This window comes from Cajanus cajan, chromosome 6 (assembly GCF_000230855.2).
Source record: "Cajanus cajan strain Asha chromosome 6, NIPB_CcT2T_4, whole genome shotgun sequence".
NCBI lineage: Eukaryota > Viridiplantae > Streptophyta > Magnoliopsida > Fabales > Fabaceae > Cajanus > Cajanus cajan.
In genome coordinates this window covers 47,602,424-47,624,555 of record NC_138522.1, presented here as the reverse complement: position 1 = coordinate 47,624,555, position 22,132 = coordinate 47,602,424, and the positions used below count along the sequence as shown (strand labels likewise).

The window sequence follows — 22,132 nt, the reverse complement described above, 5'->3', positions numbered from 1 at the left end:
TATTTAAAAAAAATATCCAATCGATAACAATTACATTGTGAGCCCATACAAATAGGAAATGGAAGCTTGCACCAACTATAAAAGTATTGTTACTAACAAGAAAAACATTCTATTATGATTATTCAAACAATTTTATGATGATAATAATGGTTGTTGATGTTACTACAATAATTTTTTCACCGATGCTTGACAACAATAATGATGGGAGTATTGATGATGGTAATGATGGTAGTGATACCAGCCAAAATGAATATAGTTGTCAAGTAAGATAATCATTCATTGAAAATCAAATCCAATTTACTAATTTTAAATCAAAGACTATTATTTAATCCTCTTATCACTCATAATAACTATTTATATACACTACTTAGAGATAATTATATTAATTATATATATTTTAAAATATTAATGGTTAAATTTATTTTATATAACATATAAATTATTTACTATAAAATGTAATTATATATATATATATATATATATATAAAATTAAAGTATTAATTCTTAGTTATATCAAATTAATAATTATCTTGTACATTACACAAATTAAAATATCAAGTCTGAAAGTTGTTTATATAATAAATTTAATACTTGTGTTCTTTAATTAAAATTCAAGATATTCAAGATTTGATCTTTACACTAACTATAAAGTTTTTAATTTGGAGGAACTGCTTTATATTTGGATCAATTTTCACACCAATGAGAGAGAGTTATATATCTTAATTATATATATATATATATATATATATATATATATATATATATATATAAATATATAATTAAAGTATTAGTTTTTATATATTAATAGGAAAAAGAGAGAGCTATTACGTGTTCCTCTTTTAAATTTTAAAATATAGATAAAATATTTGTTTTTTAATTACTTTGAAAAATACAAAATTAACATTTACACAACCTGTTACGAGTTACCACAATCAAAATTATTTAATATAATATATTTTGTTTAGGATATGATATATCTTAATAAATATTTTATATATATACAAAATTAAAAATCATGGAATGAAATTGTGAAACACATTTTTAAGAAACAAAATTATTTGTTTGTGTGAAAAGATAAAAACATAATTATTTGTCTATATCACACCGTATTGGTGAGAGTAATACATTAATATCAATTAAGGATAACGTGAGCAAAATAATATGTACATACTTTAATAAATCATCAATATCACATACATGAGACAACACAAATTAAAATGTATTAATTTAATTTAATTTGTAAACACAATTAAAAAGCCAATAAATTTAACATATATTTTCTAAGGAGGAAAGTGGGTCATTAGTAGAGCTCTCAAAGTGGGCTCCAGCCCGTGGGTCAACCCGGCCCACCTTGAAAACGGGCCGGGCCGGGTCAAAAAATGAAAAAATTTATGATGGGTCAAAAAATGTGACCAGACCCACTTTCGACCCGGCCCACCCCGGGTTGAACCCGTGGTGGGCCGAGCGGCCCACCTAACCCACTTACCAACTCATCCCCTAAACCCACTAACAATCCACTAACAACTCACTTAACTATTTATTATTATATATGCATTATTTTAATAAGATATCATTTTTTTTATAGATAAAGATAAAATCAATGTTAAACAATATGATATTACTATAAATTTATCTATCCAAACCTCTAATAAAATTTAATATTGATGAATAATCACTCTCATGAAAGATTTTTTATTTTTTGTTTTAATTTTTTAAAGTTGCACACTTATTAATTTAATTTTAATGTTGTATTCATGATACTTAGTTTAATAATTTTTACTTTAGATTAAATATTATTTTATATTGAAATTTATTTTAAATTATAATTTTTTTTAAAATCAGGTGGGTTGGTGGGCGGCCCGTTTAGCCCACCAACCCGTGGTGGGCCGGGCCTGGCTAGAAAAATTTGCATAATATATTTGGTGGGCCGGGCCGGGTTGGCCTACTTAAAAAGTGGATTGAGGTGGGCCGGGCCAAACGGGCCGGGCTGGCCCGTTTTGACAGCTCTAGTCATTAGTCATTCATTCATGCGAATATAAATTGATGTACAAAATTAGCCATATTGTGAACTTCTTCAAACGACTAAATTGATATTTTTAAATTATAATTTTAAATTTTTTATTTAAGTATTTATATTTAATTTTTTTTGAAACTTTATTAAATATTGTTATATAAAACCCCAAACGTGTGGTTCAGCGGTAGGGGTTGATCTACGCTTAAGCAAGGTCAAAGGTTTGAACCCTATCTTGTGTATGCAGTCGCGTTAAATCTTGGGACCAGCTATCGAAGCGAGGAAATTAGTCACTGCTATCGACGGTCAGGGACGAACCAAAAAAAAAATATTGTCATATAAAATCTACCTACTAGTATTTTTATTAGTAAAAAACATAACATTAAAATTAGTTGAATTTATATAACTGTTTTAATTTGTTATTTTCAAATATGTTATTAATGACTTGAAAGATTAAAATAAATTTTTTAAAAATTATAGAATTAAAAAATAAATTTAAATTTAAAGAATAAAAAAATATCATACATTTTGAGAGTCTATAAAAGTTAATAAACTTAATATAAATTTTTTTTGTTTTATAATTTTATAATTATATTATTGGTGTTGTGTTTTTTTTTTTTAATTTCCCTTTTAATTTATAAAATTTAAATTGAAAGTATCATATAAAAATATGGAGTGAAATTTGATTGCATTTATTTGTGATTAAATGAAAGCATATAATATAATGTAAAGTTTGATTAGTTTTAGGTTAAGGAGGGTAAAATATTTATTGAGATAAAGAGAGTGTTACTTAGGCGTAGTTGACGGAATAGAGAAAAAAGAAAATCTTTGTTGGGTTTGGGTTTAAGGGGGGAAGAAATTGATTCGGATAAAGGGAAAGAGAAAGACAATCAATCCGATTCTGATCGGAAGAAGAAGAAGAAGAAGGAGGAGAAATAGGAAATAGGAAATAGGAAATAGGAAATAGGAAATGGAGATTTCCAAGACAAGCACAGAGAATTCCAATAGCAGCAGCAGCACGCAGTCTGAAACTGACAATCATAGCTCCGTTGCTCCCTACGTCGAGGGAGAGAAGGTCTTAGCCAACCACAATCAATGCCTTTATGAAGCCAAGGTTCTTTTTATTATATATAAATATTCTTTCTTTTCCCCTAATTCCAAAATCACTCACAAGTCACAACCCAAATACTTGTCTTGTTTAAAAGGTTAGGAAAGTTGAACACAACCGTAAAGCATGGCTCTTCCATGTTCATTATCTCGTAAGCATTTCTCTACTTTCACTAAACTATTCCGTTACCTGCCACTGCCTTCTCATTTGGATTCATTTTTTGTTTTCAGGGTTGGAAGAAAAGGTAAGTGTATTGTCGTCTTATTCAACGTTCGGTTAAGAACTGCGGGCTTAGTTTGCCACCCTTTGTGTGTTTGCTGCAGTTGGGATGAATGGGTTGGCATGGATCGTTTGATGAAACACACTGAGGAGAATATGCGCAAGAAACATGCCCTTGACGAGAAACATGGCAATGAAAAGAATGCTAAAGTCCCGCGTGGCTCTCAGGCTAAATCCAAGACTACTTACGGTCAGATGTTTTCTTTATGCACTCTACTTACCTCAATCTCAATGACTTGCTGTAGTGGAGAGCTAGTGACTGTGTGATTGCCAAATTAATTAGTAGAATGACTTTTGATTCGATTTTGTATGTGTTGTCGTTCTCAACTGGAGAATGTAGAGGTTGATGTTGTCTGACTCACTTCTCATTTAGGAATCCAGCCTAAAGGTTCATCGTATTTTTCTTGGTGTGCAGATGACTTCATGTGTTTTGTGTCTGGTAGGGTGAGGGGGATGGGAAGGAAATATTTTGATGTTTGTGCATTTTGTTGTCGTAGGATTAGAGTTGATTTAGTTCTTGAATGATCGCTCTCTAATTTGTCTCCGTAGAGGCATTGTCATACTGAATATACATGGTTAGAAACGATTTGTTTAAGACCTTCATCATGTTCGGGAACTGGGAACTTCTCATAATTTGACTCTATGGTTATGAGTATTTGGGGGTTGGCATCAAAATCTTTTTTTAATATATGTATTAGAGCATCTCTAATAATAGAATCTATTTTGGGTTCTTAATGCACTTTTTGTGAGTCCCTCAATGCCATGTAGGATTTAAAAACTTTTCCTACTTTTTATTCCAATAGAAAAACCTAATTTAAATTCTTAATTTACTTTATGTGAGTTCCACAATAGACTCATTTTCTTTCTTTTTTGCTTCAAGAACCCGGTGCTTCTGGGTTATAGAAAAATAAGTTCTACACATGGAAGTCATGTCACTTCACTCCAATAATAAAAAAAAATTAAGAACCAGTTCTTATTTTAAGAACTGGTACCTCTAACTGGAGATGGCCTTATGTGCTTTATCTCCAAATTAACTTTTTATGGTATTCTGTTCTAGTTCAGTGGCTGATGCTGATCCAAAAAATATTGTACAATAGGGAAATACAAAAATATGAACAATTATTTTGTGAATGTATTAAATGAGTATATATGCATTTAAATAAAAACATAATTAATATATATATCCATAGGAGAAAACTGTGAAATTATAATTGGACAAGTTTTTCATTTTTCAAAGTAAGGAAAACATATCATTTCTCTTTGAATTGTGGGATAAGACTTTGTTGTTGTTGTATTAGTCAATATACCTAACAGTGAGATAATAAATTGCATAGAAGACTGAGCAGCTTATAGGAAGAAAGGTCTTATGGAATTCTCCTTGGAAGAACCACCCAAAGAGGCTAACTGTTGTAGCTGGAGAACTCAAGGCTTTATAAATAATATAAACTCCCCACACACTAGAATCCCGTATTTTGATGTGAGCCTCAAATTCCATACCTTGCAATTGTATACTAACACCTATACTCGTAGAGTAAACTGATAGTGAAGCACTAATTAGAATAAATAATTTTGGACCTTTTAGTAATAAACTACAAGCAACTCAGAAGCAGTCTATGAATTTGTGAAAACCAATTCTCTTGAATTTGTCACTAATAGTTACCTCTTCCACTTTATTTAATGGGACGACTTTCAAATGAGCAGAATATATATTTATTCGTCTTCTTAGTTAATATGCAAAGTTTAATGACTTATCTTTTATAATATTGCATTCCACTTGTTTAGTGAGTGACAGTGCAGTTGAGGAAATTCTAGATTTATATTGGGGCCAATGGTGGAAAATCCTTGTGCTTAGTTGGAGCCCCACACCCAACATAGATCTGATCATGTACTATTCCTTGCATCTGTGCTTAGTTCTTCTTTCCACTTAAAAGTTGGCAGCCATTTGATCAAGAAGATATATGATATAATACTCGATGTATTCCTTGTTTTAATGTAATTATTCTTGTAGCTTATGTTGTAAATTAAAAGGACTTTATGATTTATAACCACATGTAAATATGTAAAAGATCAAATTTTACTTCACTGTGTCCCTAGTATTTCTGAGACGTTCTGGGAAAAAATGAAATGCAGTTTCAAGAGGCAGGAAACGAAGGAATGAATCTGTCACCAAGGTACTCTCTCATTTTAAATTTCAATTTATATAAGGTAGGGGTGGGCAAAAAATCCAATTTATATAAGGAGTTCAATCTGTCTTCCGAGCCTTCCCCTTTGAAATCCATTCTTGGTTTCAACTTGCTAGTCGGCTTAGTTGAATAATTTAAGTGTAAATATAGCAAACTTTTCGCTGATGTTTTTGTTCCGTAGGGAGGTATGGGGATGGTTCTTCTCAATTCTGTTTTGGCCTACGGATATAAATTTACTTGATTTTATTGCTTGATTATTTGTAGGCAAAACCTGGGGTTGATCCTGAGAAGCTTGTCAACATTCAAATTCCTACAACACTAAAAAAAAAATTAGTTGATGATTGTGAGTTTATTACACATCTGGGCAAGGTAACGATTTCATCTATAATATATTAATGTAATTTACAAAGATTACTCGGTGCCTCATTTTCTCTAGTAGCAAGTTGATATTACAGATATAGCTTGTTAATTGTTACAGAATACCGTTTTACGTCCAAGAAGTCATTCAAATTGTTGAATTTATGTTTTTTGTCCTCTGCAGCTTGTTAAACTTCCTCGTACTCCTAATGTGAATGACATATTGAAAAATTATTTTGATTACAGATTGAAGAAATGTGGCTCGTAAGTTCATGCTAACACACCCCTCCACTTTTTAAGCTTGATGTTGAAATATTTTTTTTTTTCTATATTGGGAATTGAAGTGTGCATCAAATTATTTTAAACAGTTAATCAGTTTGAACGGAAACATGGAAACAGCAATCATTTTAACCAAAGTTGTTATTATTATTATTTAGAATAAACCCCTGCCTCTTAATCTTTTCATAAATCATTTACCCATATTTTAAAGTATTTTTTTGGAATATAATTTTGTTTTTCTGCCCAGTAAATACCATATCCAAGTAGAGTTTCAGTTTGATTAGTCTGTCTACAATCAGCTTTGCAAGTTTTGTAATTATATAGTGTTGAATTCATTACTGTTTCAGTTTTGGGTACAGCTAGAGTCTTATATTTTTACTTATGGTGTTTATTGTTACTGTTTAATACTAAATTTAATACAGGATGGCTGGTTCAGTTGAAGAAATTATGAAAGGAGTGTGTTGTTACTTTGACAAAGCACTGCCAGTGATACTCTTGTACAATAACGAGCGCCAACAGTACCAAGAGGCTTGTCCAGCCAATGTCTCTCCTTCTGCTATATATGGTGCTGAGCATTTGTTACGTCTTTTTGGTATGCTCGTTTGTCTGCTACCTGACGAGCTTATTATAGGTTTCAAGTTCAACTTTTTGTTAGTTTGTCATGACTCTCGACTCTTTTTTACATCATGTTGTAATGGAAATATAGATAGTTGTCAGGTTTGTCTACAGCAAAATGCTGGCCCTTTGGATTCAGCCTTGCACGAGTTTATTGCTATGAGATCATGATTTTGTCAAGTCTGCATTTTGTAGAGCTTTATTATGTCTTCCAATATTTTGGGATTCTAATTAGTGGTGCCTTGTCTGTTTTTTTTTTTTTTTTTTTTTTTTTTTTTTTTTTTTTTTCCCTCTTCTTTTCTGTATTTGACCTTTGAAGTTAAGTTGCCCGAGTTATTGTTTTACGCTAGCATTGAAGAGGAGACATTGATAGAACTACAGGCACACTTTCTTGACTTTCTCAGGTTTCAATGTTTTTCTCCTAGTTTTATATTAAAAATAGTCATTCCTGATGAGTTTAAATGGGGAAATAATTCTGTTGGCATTTCACCAGCAAATTTTGATGCATAATTATCCACTTTATGGTGCAGGTTCTTGCAAAAAAACCAGAGCGCATTTTTCCTTTCTACTTATCATGTTGCAGAAGATATTGAGAACAGCACCAACAAACAAGGTCACTAGACTTTTGGACAAGAATTGATTTTGCTTTGTACATAGTTTCATAGCTGCTGCTGGTATAGAATGCTTGTCACAATAGCAGTTTATTTTTATTTTTTCTCATCAAAATGATGTGATATCAGATTTTCCATGGCTATGTTTGAATCGGTGGAATGGAATGAAATGGAATAATTCATATTCCATTTTGGATTGGATGGAACGGAATGAAACCCAATGGCATGTATTCCATCTCATTCTACGACTGTCATTTTTCTTCCTTTCCAATTTTTCATTCTATTGCTATTTCATCCCCGTCTTATTATCTTCTTTCCACACTTCACTATTCATTCTTGTCGCCTTTCCGCTAAACACTACTTTCGCCCTCTTCACAAATTTTTATTAATCCAATTTCGTTCGTCGTTGAAAAGTGTTGCGGTGTGCCATTGTATCCATTGTTCATGTTACCGTTTTCCTGTGTTTGATTTGCTTTGACAATTTACTTCGTTATCACTGGCTAGGTGGCCATGTCCATCAATTTACTTCGTTTTCAAAGAACCAAAGAATAAATTTATTATTATTTTTAGAGTTAATCATCCATGCATTGCCAGTGTAAAGATTTTTACACCGACAATTAATCATATTTTTTAAATTATTTTATTTTATTTTTATTTTATTAAATGAACAATTAACATGACACTATTAAAAAATATGATTGGTTGTTAGTTTAAAAAAAATTTATACTGGCAGTGTATATATAGGTGATTAATTCTTATTATTACTAGATAATTATAGTCTTTATTTTTATCCTATGAATTATCTTTCCAGAAAATTGAACTTTGTTCTCTGTGTCACCGAGTTTTATAAAATTAATTTATGTTATTCATTTTTATCCACCAAACTAGTAATTGGGTGACTACATTTTTATTGCCATAAACTTTAAAGATATGAAACTATAGTTTCTTATTGTAACAACGTTATGCTTTTTATCATCTGATTCTATAAAAGTGAAAGACAATGAACTTTGCGAGCACTGTACAGCACCATACATACAAAGATAACCAAAGTTCAAACAAAAGCATTTATCCAATTTCAGATAGTTGCAGCGCAACATTTGTTTGTAGTTTTGGATGACGGATAGACAGGATAATAGAGCTGTCAAAATTGGTCTGTTTGTAGTTTTGGGCGATGACAAAAGGGCTGCTAAAATTGGTCTGTTTGTAATTTTGGGTGATGACAAAAGAAATGTTAAATTTGGCCTCGTTAAATGGTTTAGATTGGGTAGAGCTGTTAAATTTTTAAATTTTGAAAAAAATTCGATCAATTTAGTTTGACTAGACGGATAAACTGATTCAGAATTAAAAAAAAAAAGAGAGAGGGTAAACTGAGCTCATAAAGAGCTAAAAAAAGTCTAGTTTGATCTGAGTTGATAGATAGACTATATAGGTCAAGTTAACAAATTTGTAGTCCTTAAGAAATTCGGTCTAACGTGATCCAATGGATAAGTTCAAAATAAAAGTAAAAAAATAAAAATACAATGTATATTTAAAATAAAGGTAAGGAAATGAAAAAGTTGAAAATCATTTCATTTACTTATCAAATGATGAAGGGTTCGTTTCGTTCTATCATCAAATATTCATTCAAATAATGGATAAAAAGTTTGTTTTATTCTACTCCATTTTATTTAATTCTGTTCCATTCTATTTATTTTAAAATATCTTAATATACTTTAAGGAGAGAGGAGGGTTGATTATGCAGTCTCCAGACAATAATTGTCAACTAACTGCCTTCCGATGCTCAAACTCAAACCAAATTTCATGTTATTTTCTGTCGCTGTTTTCGGTCTTTTGCTGCTTTTATTTGCCTTCGTCTTTGTAATTGAACGTTATATACAAACCAAACAAAATCCCATTGCATCCTTAACCGCTGAAAATTATTTGAGTGGTTCATGTTTTCAAAATTTGCAAGATTTCTGTAACACAAACCCACACTTTTCACCATACAATTAATGTAACTAGGTGCAATATTGATGAGTAAAAGTCTAACACAATAAAAACTTAAAAAAATAATAACGGAGTGAAAATTAAATCTCTATACTTATAAGAATCAACAAGAAATATCAACAAAATAGAACAAAAATAAATAACTCAAAAGTACAATAAATACATATAAATATTTTTAATGTGAAAAATTCTTAATAGAAGGATAAAAATCATGAGTCGTTCAAGTCAAAATAAAATTTCACTAAGATCAATAAAAAGTACAAGAGAGTCTTTAATGAATGCACCAATAAACCATAGCAAATCAAAGACTATTGCTTTCAATCCTATTGTTTATAGATTTCATCCAATGGTAAACGAATCTCTAATTATAATTGGACAAAGGATATTGTGGATATGCAATTGAACAATGTAATTTTCACTCTTCTCTTCCCTCTATATTCTGTTAATGTTTTTTTCAAAATGAGTCATTCACACTCTACCATGATGTGGACTTCCTCCACTTGATTAAATGAGACATTTAAACTTATACAAATTTAAATTTATTTTTCACATAAAAAAGGAATCCAAAACTCAATAAATCCATGTTTGTTTATCTCTATTATTTTCAAGATATAGAATTACTTCTTTATATAGCTATGATCCTATGGACATTCTTAGTTTAATTCAGTTTAAAAAAAACTGTATTAATCATTTACATACCTTTATTCAAATAGTTACTAAAAATTATATTTAGTTAAATATATTTTTTGTCCAATAATTAAATATATTTATAATTTTGGTTTTGGTTGAATTTAATTATGTATCAAAATAAAACATGAAATTTAATCTAATTCAATAAAAAATGTTTTTTTTTATAAATTTATTTTGTGTAACTTCTGATTTATTAAATTTTTAATGCAAAATTATTAGATTTATATTTGATGAGTGAATATTTAATGGTCGTGACGAATTAATGATTTCGACATCTACTCAATCTCATTAGTTGGATAACAGGGTGGTCAACAGCCACAACGACGGTTACCTTCAGTGATTTGCATAATTATTAAGTAATGCAATAATTCACATATATAATATATTCCTTGCGATTAAGTTATGATTATATTTATTGCAATATAGGACAATATTTACCCAAACAAGTTGTTATGAGAATATTCTAGAATACTATAATTCCTTAATCGTTGACTTGAAAAGAGGGTAGTTTCTTACACAATTGTCCTGGCTACACAATTTTAATCGATAAAACAAGACATGCCTTTTTATTATATATATGAGTAAAATTTTACAATATATCATTATTTTCTTTTAAAAAGTATTATCAATTTTGTTTTTTAAAGGTACAAGACATTTTTGAATTTGGATTTAGTATTATCTTACGTTCTTAATTAAAGGTAAATGCTTGACGTTTATATCTTTAATTAATAAACTAATGATATAAATTTGAAATTGTCTTATTTGTATGATCGAATCTTAAAGTAAAATTAGAGTTGAATATGCATGATTAATTGTTAAAATAAATAAATATAATCGAATATGGAAAATAACTAATAAGGCCAATAATATGCATTGCCGTCCTTTTGTTTAAATAGAGAAAGGAGTAGTTTGAATGTGGAAGATAGTTCATAGTTGTAGTTCTAGAAGATGATTAATCTATGAAACCAAGTCCTTGCCGGACCAAAAAGTCGTTCCTGTCACGTACCCAATGACACCATTTATATATATATTATGGTAAATAGTGAATGATAATTGTAATGAAATGAAACGTGAATTTGAGAGCAACATATATATGGAAGCTGATGAACCTGAATCATAACTGATTCCATGGCTGTAAATGTAATACTCATCTTCCTCTATCTTATTTGGTCTCCATCTTCAGCGGTGGATACCATGCGACAAGGGTCATCCCTCTCAGTGGAGGACCCAAACGACATCATGCTCTCACCAAACGGCATCTTCTCTGCGGGCTTCTATGCCGTTGGTGAAAACGCATATGCCTTGGCCGTTTGGTTCTCCCAAGCCGACGTCCAAAACGCGACCGCCGTGTGGATGGCAAACCGTGAGCAGCCCGTAAACGGCAGGGGCTCAAAGCTTTCGCTGCTCCAAAACGGGAATCTCGCCCTGAGCGACGCTGACGAGTCCCACGTATGGTCCACAAACACCGTTTCGCTCTCCTCCTCTCTGCGTCTATCTCTCCACAACACTGGGAACCTCGTTCTCAGCGAAACGAAGGGCGGCGGTGTCGTTTTGTGGCAAAGCTTTGATTTCCCAACGGATACGCTTCTGCCTCAGCAAGTGTTCACGAGGCACGCGAAACTCGTTTCTTCTCGAAGCGATAGCAACAGCTCCTCCGGCTTCTACTCCTTCTTCTTCGACAACGACAACATTCTTCGTCTTCTCTACGACGGCCCCGAAGTCTCTGGCCTTTACTGGCCCGATCCATGGTTGCTCACTTGGAACGCCAAAAGGTCCACTTACAACAACACCAGACTCGCCGTCATGGACACGCTCGGCAACTTCAGTTCTTCCGATGATTTCACTTTCACCACTTCCGATTACGGCGCCGTCATGCAGAGAAGATTCACCCTGGATCACGATGGAAACCTTCGTGTTTATAGTCGCAGACGCGGTGGAGACAAATGGTCCATTACGTGGCAAGCCAAAGCAAGACCCTGTAACATTCATGGTATTTGTGGCCCTAATAGTTTCTGCTCTTACAATCAAAATTCTAGTGTCAAGTGCTCTTGCCTTCCCGGGTATAAGTGGAAGGATGATCGTGATTGGTCTTATGGCTGCCAACCCGAATTCTCTACTTCTTGCACTGGAAACCACTCTCGCTTTTTGCGTATAAGTAACGTGGAGTTGTATGGCTATGACTATGGGATCATGCAAAATTACACGCTCCGTCAGTGTCTGGAGTTATGCCTTCAATTATGCAACTGCGGAGGAGTCCAGTATACCTATGTCTATGACACTGGCACTTATACCTGTTACCCCAAGTTGCAGTTGCGGAATGCGTATCGTACAGCGTATTTTAATGCTGATTTGTACTTGAAACTCCCATCAAACAGTACTTATTCTTACGAGGGGTCCCTAAGTGAGCATGGTCTTGATTGTTCTTCCAGTTTGAGAACGGTTCTGCTTGAGAGAGCTTATGACATGGGTCATGGAAGCAGATATGTGAAGTTCTTGGTTTGGTTTGTAGGGGGAGTGGGAGGGCTTCAAGTTTCGTCTATATTGGTGATTTGGCTTTTTCTGGTGAGAACACGGGGGAAGCAATATTCTGGTGTAGATGGACGACTCTATAATCTGGCCATGACCGGTTTTAGGAAATTCAGTTATTCTGAGGTGAAACAAGCCACGAGAGGGTTTAGGGAAGAGATAGGAAGGGGTGCAGGAGGGTTTGTGTACAAAGGTGTGTTGTTGGATCAACGAGTTGCAGCAGTGAAGCGACTCAAGGATGCTAATCAAGGAGAAGAAGAGTTTCTCGCAGAAGTAAGCAGCATTGGAAGGCTTAACCACATGAACCTGATTGAGATGTGGGGGTACTGTGCTGAGGGAAAACACAGGCTATTGGTGTATGAGTACATGGAGCATGGCTCTCTAGCACAAAATATCGAGTCCAATGCATTGGATTGGTCCAAAAGGTTTGATATAGCCTTAGGTACAGCAAGAGGTCTAGCTTATCTTCATGAGGAGTGTTTAGAGTGGATTCTACACTGTGATGTAAAGCCCCAGAACATACTTCTAGATTCTAACTACCATCCCAAGGTTGCGGATTTTGGGTTGTCCAAGCTGAGAAACAGAAATGATACTAGCACATACTCTAGTTTTTCAAGGATACGTGGAACAAGAGGTTACATGGCTCCTGAGTGGGTTTTTAACCTACCAATCACATCCAAAGTTGACGTTTATAGCTATGGAATTGTTGTTTTGGAGATGATCACTGGAAAGAGCGTAGCAAAGGATGTTGTTATCAGTGATGATAAGGGTGTGGAGAAGCGGAATCTGAACCTGGTTGCGTGGCTTAAAGAGAAACAGAAAATGGGAAGTGGGTGGGTTAATGAAATCTTAGACCCCACGGTAGAAGGAGTATATGAGGAGGGTAAGATGGAAGCTTTGGGCAAAGTGGCTTTGCAATGCGTGGAGGAAGAGAAAGACAAGAGGCCCACCATGAGCCAAGTAGTGGAGATACTTCAGAAATCTAGCCACCAAAATGATAATCAGTGATCATCACAGAATGGGGAATCCTGTGTTTGTTTAGTGTACAAATAAAATTAAGTAGTTTGAACAATGTATATTATGTTTTGGTGATGGAGTGTTCTAATCCTACTAATAACATTACTCGTCATAGGACTATGGAGTAAGGTTCCAACTCATATAACGTACTGTTTATTTTAAAATAACTTTTAAAACAAGTAAAGCCATAAGAAAGGAAGAGAGAAATATATAGAATAAGATAATTGATGCTTTGTGAAACGATAAAAATAAATTTAAAAAGTATTATAGGAATTATGTGAAGTTTAAGTAAATATAGAGCTATTCGTTTTAGAAATGTGAGGAAGGAGCATGGCCATCAAAGGCTAAAGAGAGATAAGGAAATTGGAGGCTCCATAATAACAAGGACTAAAGTTATGAAAATTATAACAGGAACTCAAAAATTAAAAATAGTATATATATAATTGTATAATATTTTTTTTAATAATATTTTAAAATAAATTAATATATTTATTTTAATATCTTAATGAAAAATATAATAAGATTATAGAGTCTTTTTATCTTTATTTTTACTTTTTTCCCCCTATTATATTCATAAAAGGGTAAAATATGTTTTTAATCTCTCTAAATTTTTCAAGTTTGTATTTAGTTCCTCAGTTTATTTTGTCTTATATTTTTTGGTTCTTCTAATTTGAAAAATCAATTTGAGTTCTCAAAGTTATTTAGATAACGTTTTATAATAAATGATAATATAGAAATAAATTGAATGAAAGTTATAATGTATTTTTTTTAGATTTATTAACATTATGATAATTTTTAATACAATAATTTTTTAAATTAAATTATATATTTATTTTTATGCTATAAATATTTATCTTTTATAATATTTGTATATAAGGTCTTCTGTTTATTATTTTGTCATTAAGTTTATTTATATTTTTTTCCAACTCAATTGAAGTTATTTGAATTTTTGGGGCTTCAATCGGCCACAGAACAAGGGTAATCGGCCCCTTCTAAAACCCCAATCAGGATTGGGCTTGCGCTTGATGCAATGGACGTTTTCTTTTCCAAGCAAATTCAATAAGAAAACAACAACAAAAAATCCTCTCTAAGCCCGTGTTCGTATTTTTTTTTTATATCGTTGTTTACGGTGGAATTAACCATTAATCTTTTACGGGTTCTTTTTATGTAGACTAGCACAGCGAGTGTTTCAATTTAGGTATATTTTTCGCGCTAAGAAGAACAGAGTGGAATAATTAATGATTACCCATTTCCCAACACTCCTCAACGATCAGCATATAACAATTTTCATGCACATGAACGCTTAGATGAATCGAGTGAACAATTATAATATTGGCAATACAGATCATGGTTCACTTTAGGTAGTGATCAAATTACATAGAGCATACTCTTCAAAGTACATAATCTCACTACGTGCTTACAAGAACAGTAAGAAACTACACAAGAAATTATACTATACCTACTCCTAAAACAAGAAAAGAAATGTGGTCAAGAAGCAGTCATACCCGAAAACGATTCCTTGCACGAAAGCCATGTGAGCGAGTTGAAAGTAGTTCTGGTATGAGTTTTTCGACCTCTGTTACGGTCCGTAATCCTTGTATTTATAGAGCAATCAAGAGCGATTAATTTTGTGCACGTACACCTCTAACTCATAACCGCTATCCACTATGCTTGCTACGTGGTCTTGAGTTATAATTTCCTTTAACCGTCCTCCCACGTTCATATTAACCTCTCGACTTACCTGTCCACACATATGTTAACTTCTCGATTTAGACGTTTGACCACCTTCATGTGACCATTGGTACTACACTTTTACTAGTTTTCGAGCATAGCTCTTCTCGATCTCGAATATTTGCTATTGAAAGGTGTCCATCTTCATATCATTTTTCGAGGAATCTACATGATTGTTTCGACTTGTTTGTAGTTTTTCGAGTGGGTCCATCAATTGTACACTAGAAACAAAACGCTATATGCCTATATAAAATAAGAAGGGAAAAAAACTAGATGTATAAACTAAAAAAAGATACTAACATGAGAGAAGGTGGTTTTGAGAGCGAGAGAAATGACAGAGTCATTATTATTAAAGGATAAAAAAGTCTATGTAAACCAAAAACGAATACTAAAAAGTGAATCCTTTATATAATAGTATAGATTAAATACATATATTTACAAAATATTACATGACGTTTAACATTCAAAAACAAGTACTATCATAATGATTTTTATTCAATAATAACGAGGAATAATAACTCTAGTTGCTTTACTTAATACAACCATAACAAAGAGGAATAATTAAGTGTCTATTTACTTTTGCTGTATCAATATGAAATTAATAATCCTTGTTTCTTTGTCAATTTCTAATTTTGGACATAAATTTGCTAAAAAGAACTGACGTTGATCCAAGCACGCACACAGTTGTGGCATAGATGGTATGAGAATTCAGAAAATAAAAACCGAGGACTTTTTGTCAAAAATAGCAAGTTGTCCTAAAATTCCAAGGAAAGAAAATAAATAAATGGATGAATGTGTGGCATTGATACCGACGCGCAGACCAAAAAACTTGACCAACCTCACAAACTGAAGCATAAATTAAGTACCATTTGCCAAGTTGCTACAGGCCGTAGGGCATGCTAATTATGTCGTTTTCTATTTGATTAATACAATGTTCATAACAATACATATTATATATTGGTATCATGATTCCAATGACTATATGAAAGCAGGTACAAAAATTCAAAAAACAAATATAGGGACCAATAGATAATGAAATAGGTTTGTATTGTTGCGCAGGGTAGCAAGTTGGCATTGCTGATTTGTTGTTATTATTATTATTATAACAGACGTAGCTGCCTTAGATTGACCCAAATTTCGTGGTGAATGGTTTTAGTTCAAGTGTTCGTGGTTCCATTAAGCCATCGCACTGATTTTTGTGGGAACTCAGCAGATTTGACGGATAATAGTGGGAACTCATATTTGTCATCTCATTCAATATATAAGAATAATGTTTTCTTCACTTAATTTACCTTACATTTCTTTGTATTTTACATAAAATATAAAATGATTTAAGATGAGAGAGGAAAAAAGAAATGAAATGACAGATAATGATTATCAATCTTGTACATAAACTACACTTAGGACATTAATTAGGACTTGTGAAATATTGTGAGGGTGTATAAATTATTTATCATTAGTTAGTATACTTAATTATTTAATCGGAGATTCTGCATTAACTAAAAAGTATAATTAACTAAAATAATATATATATATATATATATATATATATATATTAATATTAGAGGAGAAAAATTTTATGTTAATTTTGTGACATTGAGTTAATCTTAAATTAATTTAAATGATATCAAATTAATTTTATCTGTTAATTAAGCTTATTGAACCCCTTGTTATTGGAATATTATATCAATCATCAGATTTCTTGTAGATCTTCTATGTTACAAATTTCACATTAGGAAATGTGTGGTAATAACTATAGAGTGGAGTAAATCTTTTCCATCGATTGTCCTAGTTCGAGGCTTGAATAATTGGAAAATTTTAATGTTTCTGGTTCATAAATCTTATTTCCTCACTAATTTTATAGATACAATTTGAGTAGAAGATAAAAGTGAAAAATTGAAATAAAATGCGTGTGAGATGTGATATCTTTAATTAGTACGTGAGATAATTTGGATTCGATATGATTATGAGCGGGAAGTGTATCTCAAATACGACTGTCTAGGCGAAGTTTCATTTCGACTAATTAAAAAATCCATCGTGTTTTTTTCTTAGGAAGGAGTTTCTTGGAAAATCATTGTGCGTAGAATGTGTGCGTGCGTCTTTTAAAGTAATTATAAATTGAGCGTTGAAATTGTGATTGTAGAGAAAGAAACTCTTGTAAAATGATTGAGATATATAATCACCCACTAGGGTTGACAACTTGACATAGTGGTGGCGCAGGGTTTTAATATTTGCTTATTTTTACGGTCATCATCATGAGTCATGACCTAATTCATGTCAATCTCATTATGGAGCTTCTGAGAAGTTTAAGTGCTAAACTAGAGATTAGTTTAACTATAAGCACGTACGTGGTGGTAATTGGATGAGCAATTCGCAGTACATGGTTCACGAACATAATCGTCACGTGTTTACAATCTGGATGAATATACAACATGCATTAAAATATTTGAAAAGTTGCAAAGTACGTAAATGTTACGTAAGAACTAACGAGGGAGGAGTTTGTTTTGATGAGAGAGAAGCATCTCGGCGACCTGGCTCAGGGACGGTCTTTGATTCATGTCATCTTGCACACACTGCAAAGCCACTTTCACCAAAATCTCCACTTCTGAAACGTTGTATTCGCCTTCCAAGTTGGGATCAATTATCTCCTCAATCCAAAATGCACTCGTCGGTGCATGCTTTATCTTCTCCGTTACCCACGTCACCAACCGTCGCTGCTCTATGCCCCTACTGTTCTCAAGGCTCTGCATTTCCATTGGACTCCTTCCACTCACCATTTCCAACACCACAATCCCATAGCTATAAACATCCACCTTCGAAGTTATGCGAAGATTGTAAACCCACTCCGGAGCCATGTACCCTCGCGTTCCTCTTATCCTCGAAAAGTTTGAATTCCCATTCCCATTCCCACCATCGTCTCTATTTAAAAGCTTTGACAACCCAAAATCTGCCACCTTAGCTTCGAAATCCGAGTCAAGGAGAATGTTTTGTGGCTTCACATCGCAATGCAAAATCCACTCCAAACACTCTTCGTGCAAGTAAGCCAACCCTCTCGCTGTACCCAAAGCAACGTTAAACCTCCTCTTCCAATCAAGTGCATTGGAAAAGAGATTATCCGCTAAGGAACCATTTTCCATGTACTCGTACACCAACAGCCTGTGCTTCCCTTCAACGCAGTATCCCCACATGTCAATCAAATTCATGTGGTTCAACATCCCAATCGTCCTTATCTCAGCTAAAAACTCAGCTTCTCCCTGAGTAGCTTCGCTTAAGCGTTTAATAGCCGCAACGCGGTTATCATATAACGTTCCTTTGTAAACAACCCCACCCGCTCCTCTCCCAACCTCTTCCCTGAACCCTTTCGTCGCGCTTTTCAGCTCTGCGTACGTGAACCTTTGAAACCCCGTGGCCGAAAGAAGGTGTTTCTGTTGTTCCACCGCCTCAGGGTTCTTGCTACTTCTCAACAAGAAGAACCACACCAGGAAAATAGTGGACAACTCAAACGCCCCTATCCCCAAAGCGAACCAAACCAAGAAACTCAACGTGGAGTTTTTCCCAGGCGTTTGATAAAACCTCTTCAACGGCTGAGACAAACCAGCCGAACACTTGATCGGGGAATACTTAAGAGGGTCCCCGGAAGATTGCAAAACCGCTTTGGGCAATTTCAGATAGAACTCTCCGTCGAAGTTGGGGGGATCCCGTCCATTGAACACCATCGTTTTGGGGTAGCAGTTGTAAGTAGAAACCTCGTTGAACTTGAACTGAACCCCTTTGCATTTATCACAAAGGCGCAGGCACAAATCCTGGCACTCCTTCAAGCTGGTAACGCGAGTGACGTTCAAGTCATAGCCGTAGGATTCCGTGGTTGGAAGATGAAGAAAAGCCATAGGCTGAGGACTCTGGCAAGAAAATAGAGAAGGGTCAAAGTGAGGCACGCAACCCTGAGTCCAATCATTAGGATCCTTAACCCTAAACCCTTTCAAGCAATGGCACGTCCTTCCAGTGACATGATGGTTACTGCACATGCTGTTAGCACCGCATATTCCATGAACGGTGCAGGGTTGGGGAATAACCTGCCACGTCACCTGCCACGTCTTGGTCTCCTGGTTGAAGCTGTACAAACGCAAGTTACCATCAGGATCCATCTTGAGTCTTCTATAGAGTTTGTTTGGGTAATCGGTGGAGCGGAAGTGAAAGCCATCGGAGGAGGAGAAGCGTCCAAAGGAATCTAACAGAGCGGTTTTGGTTACGTTGTAGGTGGATCTGCCTGCGTCGATTGGTAACCGCCACGATTCTGGCCAGTAGACGCTGGACAAGGTGGGGCCCTTGTAGAGTAAACGAAGAACGTTGTCGTTGTCGAAGTAAAGCTTGTAGAAACCGGAGGAAAAGTTGGTTGCGCTTCTCGAAGAAACCAGGCTTGCTCTCTCCGTGAGTTTTTGGTCGGGGAGAAGGGTGTCGGTTGGGGAATCGAAGCTTTGCCAAACGACTGTGTGTTTTGAAGTGAGGAGAAGGAGGTTGCCGTCGTTTCTTAGCTTAAGGTGTAGGTTGGAGGAGGAGACGGTGGCGGTTGTCCATACAATGGTTTCTCCTGCGTCGGTTAAAACGAGGTTGCCGTTTTTCCAGAGCGAGAGGCGCGAGGCTTTGCCGTTGACGGGGACGTCGCGGTTGGCCATCCATAAAACGGTGGGTGGATTGGAGCGCGTGAAGCAGACGGCAAAGCAGAAGGCGTTGTCCCCGACTTGAATGAAGCCGGCGGAGAAGTCGCCGTTGGATGAAATGAGGGTGTCGCTGGGTTTCTCTACGGAGAGTGAGGAACCCTCTGGGACTGTATCTGTGGCTGCAAATGAAGTTGAGAAGAAGAGGAGAAAGAGGAAGAGTGAGAAGACGTGCATGGCTATTGGGTGGCTAGAGCATAAAATGCAGGAATTAATGAACACCTCATTCTGAACCTGTTACGTATTTAAAGACATCTATTTACCATTGTTATTTTACTTTCATCTTCTCTTCCTACTATCTTTCTCTCATCTTTTATTTTTTAATTTGTACACACACATATGATGTGTACACGCAATCAATGAGACGAATAATGAAAATTATAAAATATTTTTCTTTCTTAAAGCTATTAATAATTCCTTCATTCTATTTGTTTATCAGAAAAAGAATCGGTCAAATTTATGCTTATTTATTACTTCATTAATCATTTTCATTTATATATATATATATTAATGTTATTTTACCATATTGATATATTTCAATGATGAAGCATCCCACTTGCTTAGACTCTTGATATTTTTTTTTATCAACTAAAAGAAATGTATTAAGGAGGTATTAGGGGTGCCAAACCCAAATACAAAAATGTTGAGAAATAATAAAGGAATTACAAGGCAATATAACCCCTCACTTCCCATAAAAGATTAACAAAGAAATTCCAACCTGTTTTAACATTTAACATTTGAACTTAGACAATTGTCTATTATATTAATCTTCGATTAACTAAGTGAACCAAGAAAGTCCCATTAATGATAAACCAATTTATTAAATATGTCTCATAACAAGACAAATTTTAAACCAAATTATCCCATAACAAGTAGTTGACACAATGTGTTATAATTTGAAATAGTTATAATAATAATCATAAATTCTAAGATTTATAGATATATTAATGATAATAACAATATAATATAACATATTTTGTGAGATCATGGAAAGAAATAAGAAATTTATATTTATAATATCGTCTTAGTCACTACTAGAAATTTCTTATTACATGCGACTTTTCTTGCGAATTTTTCATAAAATTTTGCTAGAAACGTTGTTCCTATAAATTTTTCTGCGAATTTTATCTATAGGTAATACCTTTGTAGATAATATGTTTTTGCGAATTTTAAAATTCGCAAGAAATTTTCCTGCGAAAAAAATTTGTAGGAAAGTTTCCTCAAAAAAATCGCAGGAAAGTTTCTTGCGAATTTTTTCGCAAGAAATTTTGCAAGAATATGTTTTACCAAAAAAAATTAAAGAAATTATTATAAATTCTATCAATAATTCTTCAATTTTCAAATGCTCACAATGAATTCATACGAAGCATTTGTTTTTACGCCTCCAACATGTGATACATAATCTTTTTAAATTATAAGATTATAGATTATAAGTCTAACACTCAACAATACAAATCAACTTGTAAGGTAAGTGTTGTCCCAACTTATATATTTTATTTTCAATTAATGTGGGGCTTAAAGTTTTTTTAAAATATAAAACTTATAAATTTAAATATTTTTTTGATTTTTCCTGCGAATTAAAATTGGCAGAAAAATCCACAATAAAAGTTACCTGCAAAATTTTTCTACCATTTAGTAAACATTACTTGCGAATTTATTTTTTGCAAGAAAATCTACAAGAAACAAAATAAAATTCTTACAATATTTTCTGCAAATTTTTATCATGGAAAAAAAATTCTATGATCATTAAAATTATAGCAAAATTTTCAAAAATTTCTTGTAGATTATTTTTCATAAAAAAATTTGTAAAAAATATCTGTAAATTATTTTTCGCAAATAAATTTTAAAAATATTTTTTTTTGCAGGAAAATGACATTTTTCTAGTAGTGATGGTTTGAGTTGAACAGTAACATGTAAAAGTTAATCGATATTTTATATATTTTGTAACTATGTACCAAAAATTTGAATAAAAAAACATATTGAATCAGAATAATTTATAAAAACTAACAATTTGTATTCTTATT

At 33.4% G+C, this 22,132-nt stretch overlaps 3 protein-coding genes across 5 annotated transcripts; 2 read left to right on the top strand and 1 right to left on the bottom strand.

The window, feature by feature from the left end:
* Positions 1 to 2,779: 2,779 nt before the first annotated feature.
* Positions 2,780 to 7,683, top strand: LOC109797945 (protein MRG2). Of its 3 annotated transcripts, XM_020358121.3 has the most exons (10): positions 2,786 to 3,125; positions 3,217 to 3,270; positions 3,350 to 3,363; positions 3,443 to 3,588; positions 5,529 to 5,569; positions 5,846 to 5,950; positions 6,123 to 6,202; positions 6,640 to 6,809; positions 7,152 to 7,236; positions 7,363 to 7,683. In XM_020358121.3, the coding sequence occupies exons 1-10, from the start codon at positions 2,982 to 2,984 to the stop codon at positions 7,451 to 7,453; spliced, it is 930 nt and encodes a 309-aa protein (XP_020213710.1). In that variant the 5' UTR covers positions 2,786 to 2,981; the 3' UTR covers positions 7,454 to 7,683. The 3 variants fall into 3 exon arrangements, with proteins under 3 accessions (XP_020213709.1, XP_082933392.1, XP_020213710.1); XM_083077266.1 differs by lacking the exon at positions 7,152 to 7,236 and having other exon boundaries at positions 2,782 to 3,125; XM_020358120.3 differs by lacking the exons at positions 7,152 to 7,236; positions 7,363 to 7,683 and having other exon boundaries at positions 2,780 to 3,125; positions 6,640 to 7,118.
* A 2,762-nt stretch (positions 7,684 to 10,445) lies between these two features.
* On the top strand, positions 10,446 to 13,774 carry LOC109796330 (putative receptor protein kinase ZmPK1). Its single transcript, XM_029271212.2, has one exon. The coding sequence runs from the start codon at positions 11,248 to 11,250 to the stop codon at positions 13,651 to 13,653; it is 2,406 nt and encodes an 801-aa protein (XP_029127045.1). The 5' UTR covers positions 10,446 to 11,247; the 3' UTR covers positions 13,654 to 13,774.
* A 4,000-nt stretch (positions 13,775 to 17,774) lies between these two features.
* Positions 17,775 to 20,392, bottom strand: LOC109796329 (putative receptor protein kinase ZmPK1). The gene has a single exon (XM_020356010.3). It carries the CDS (start codon positions 20,283 to 20,285, stop codon positions 17,877 to 17,879), a length of 2,409 nt encoding a protein of 802 aa, XP_020211599.1. The 5' UTR covers positions 20,286 to 20,392; the 3' UTR covers positions 17,775 to 17,876.
* Between the last annotated feature and the right edge of the window lie 1,740 nt (positions 20,393 to 22,132).

Bases quoted from the DNA above. Each gene is read 5' to 3' on its own strand.
- LOC109797945 (XM_020358120.3), top strand. From the start codon at position 2,982: ATGGAGATTTCCAAGACAAGCACAGAGAATTCCAATAGCAGCAGCAGC. The intron at 3,126-3,216 runs GTTCTTTTTATT...CTTGTTTAAAAG, and splicing joins AATGCCTTTATGAAGCCAAG to GTTAGGAAAGTTGAACACAA. The intron at 5,951-6,122 runs GTAACGATTTCA...TGTCCTCTGCAG, and splicing joins TTATTACACATCTGGGCAAG to CTTGTTAAACTTCCTCGTAC.
- LOC109796330 (XM_029271212.2), top strand. From the start codon at position 11,248: ATGGCTGTAAATGTAATACTCATCTTCCTCTATCTTATTTGGTCTCCA.
- LOC109796329 (XM_020356010.3), bottom strand. From the start codon at position 20,285: ATGCACGTCTTCTCACTCTTCCTCTTTCTCCTCTTCTTCTCAACTTCA.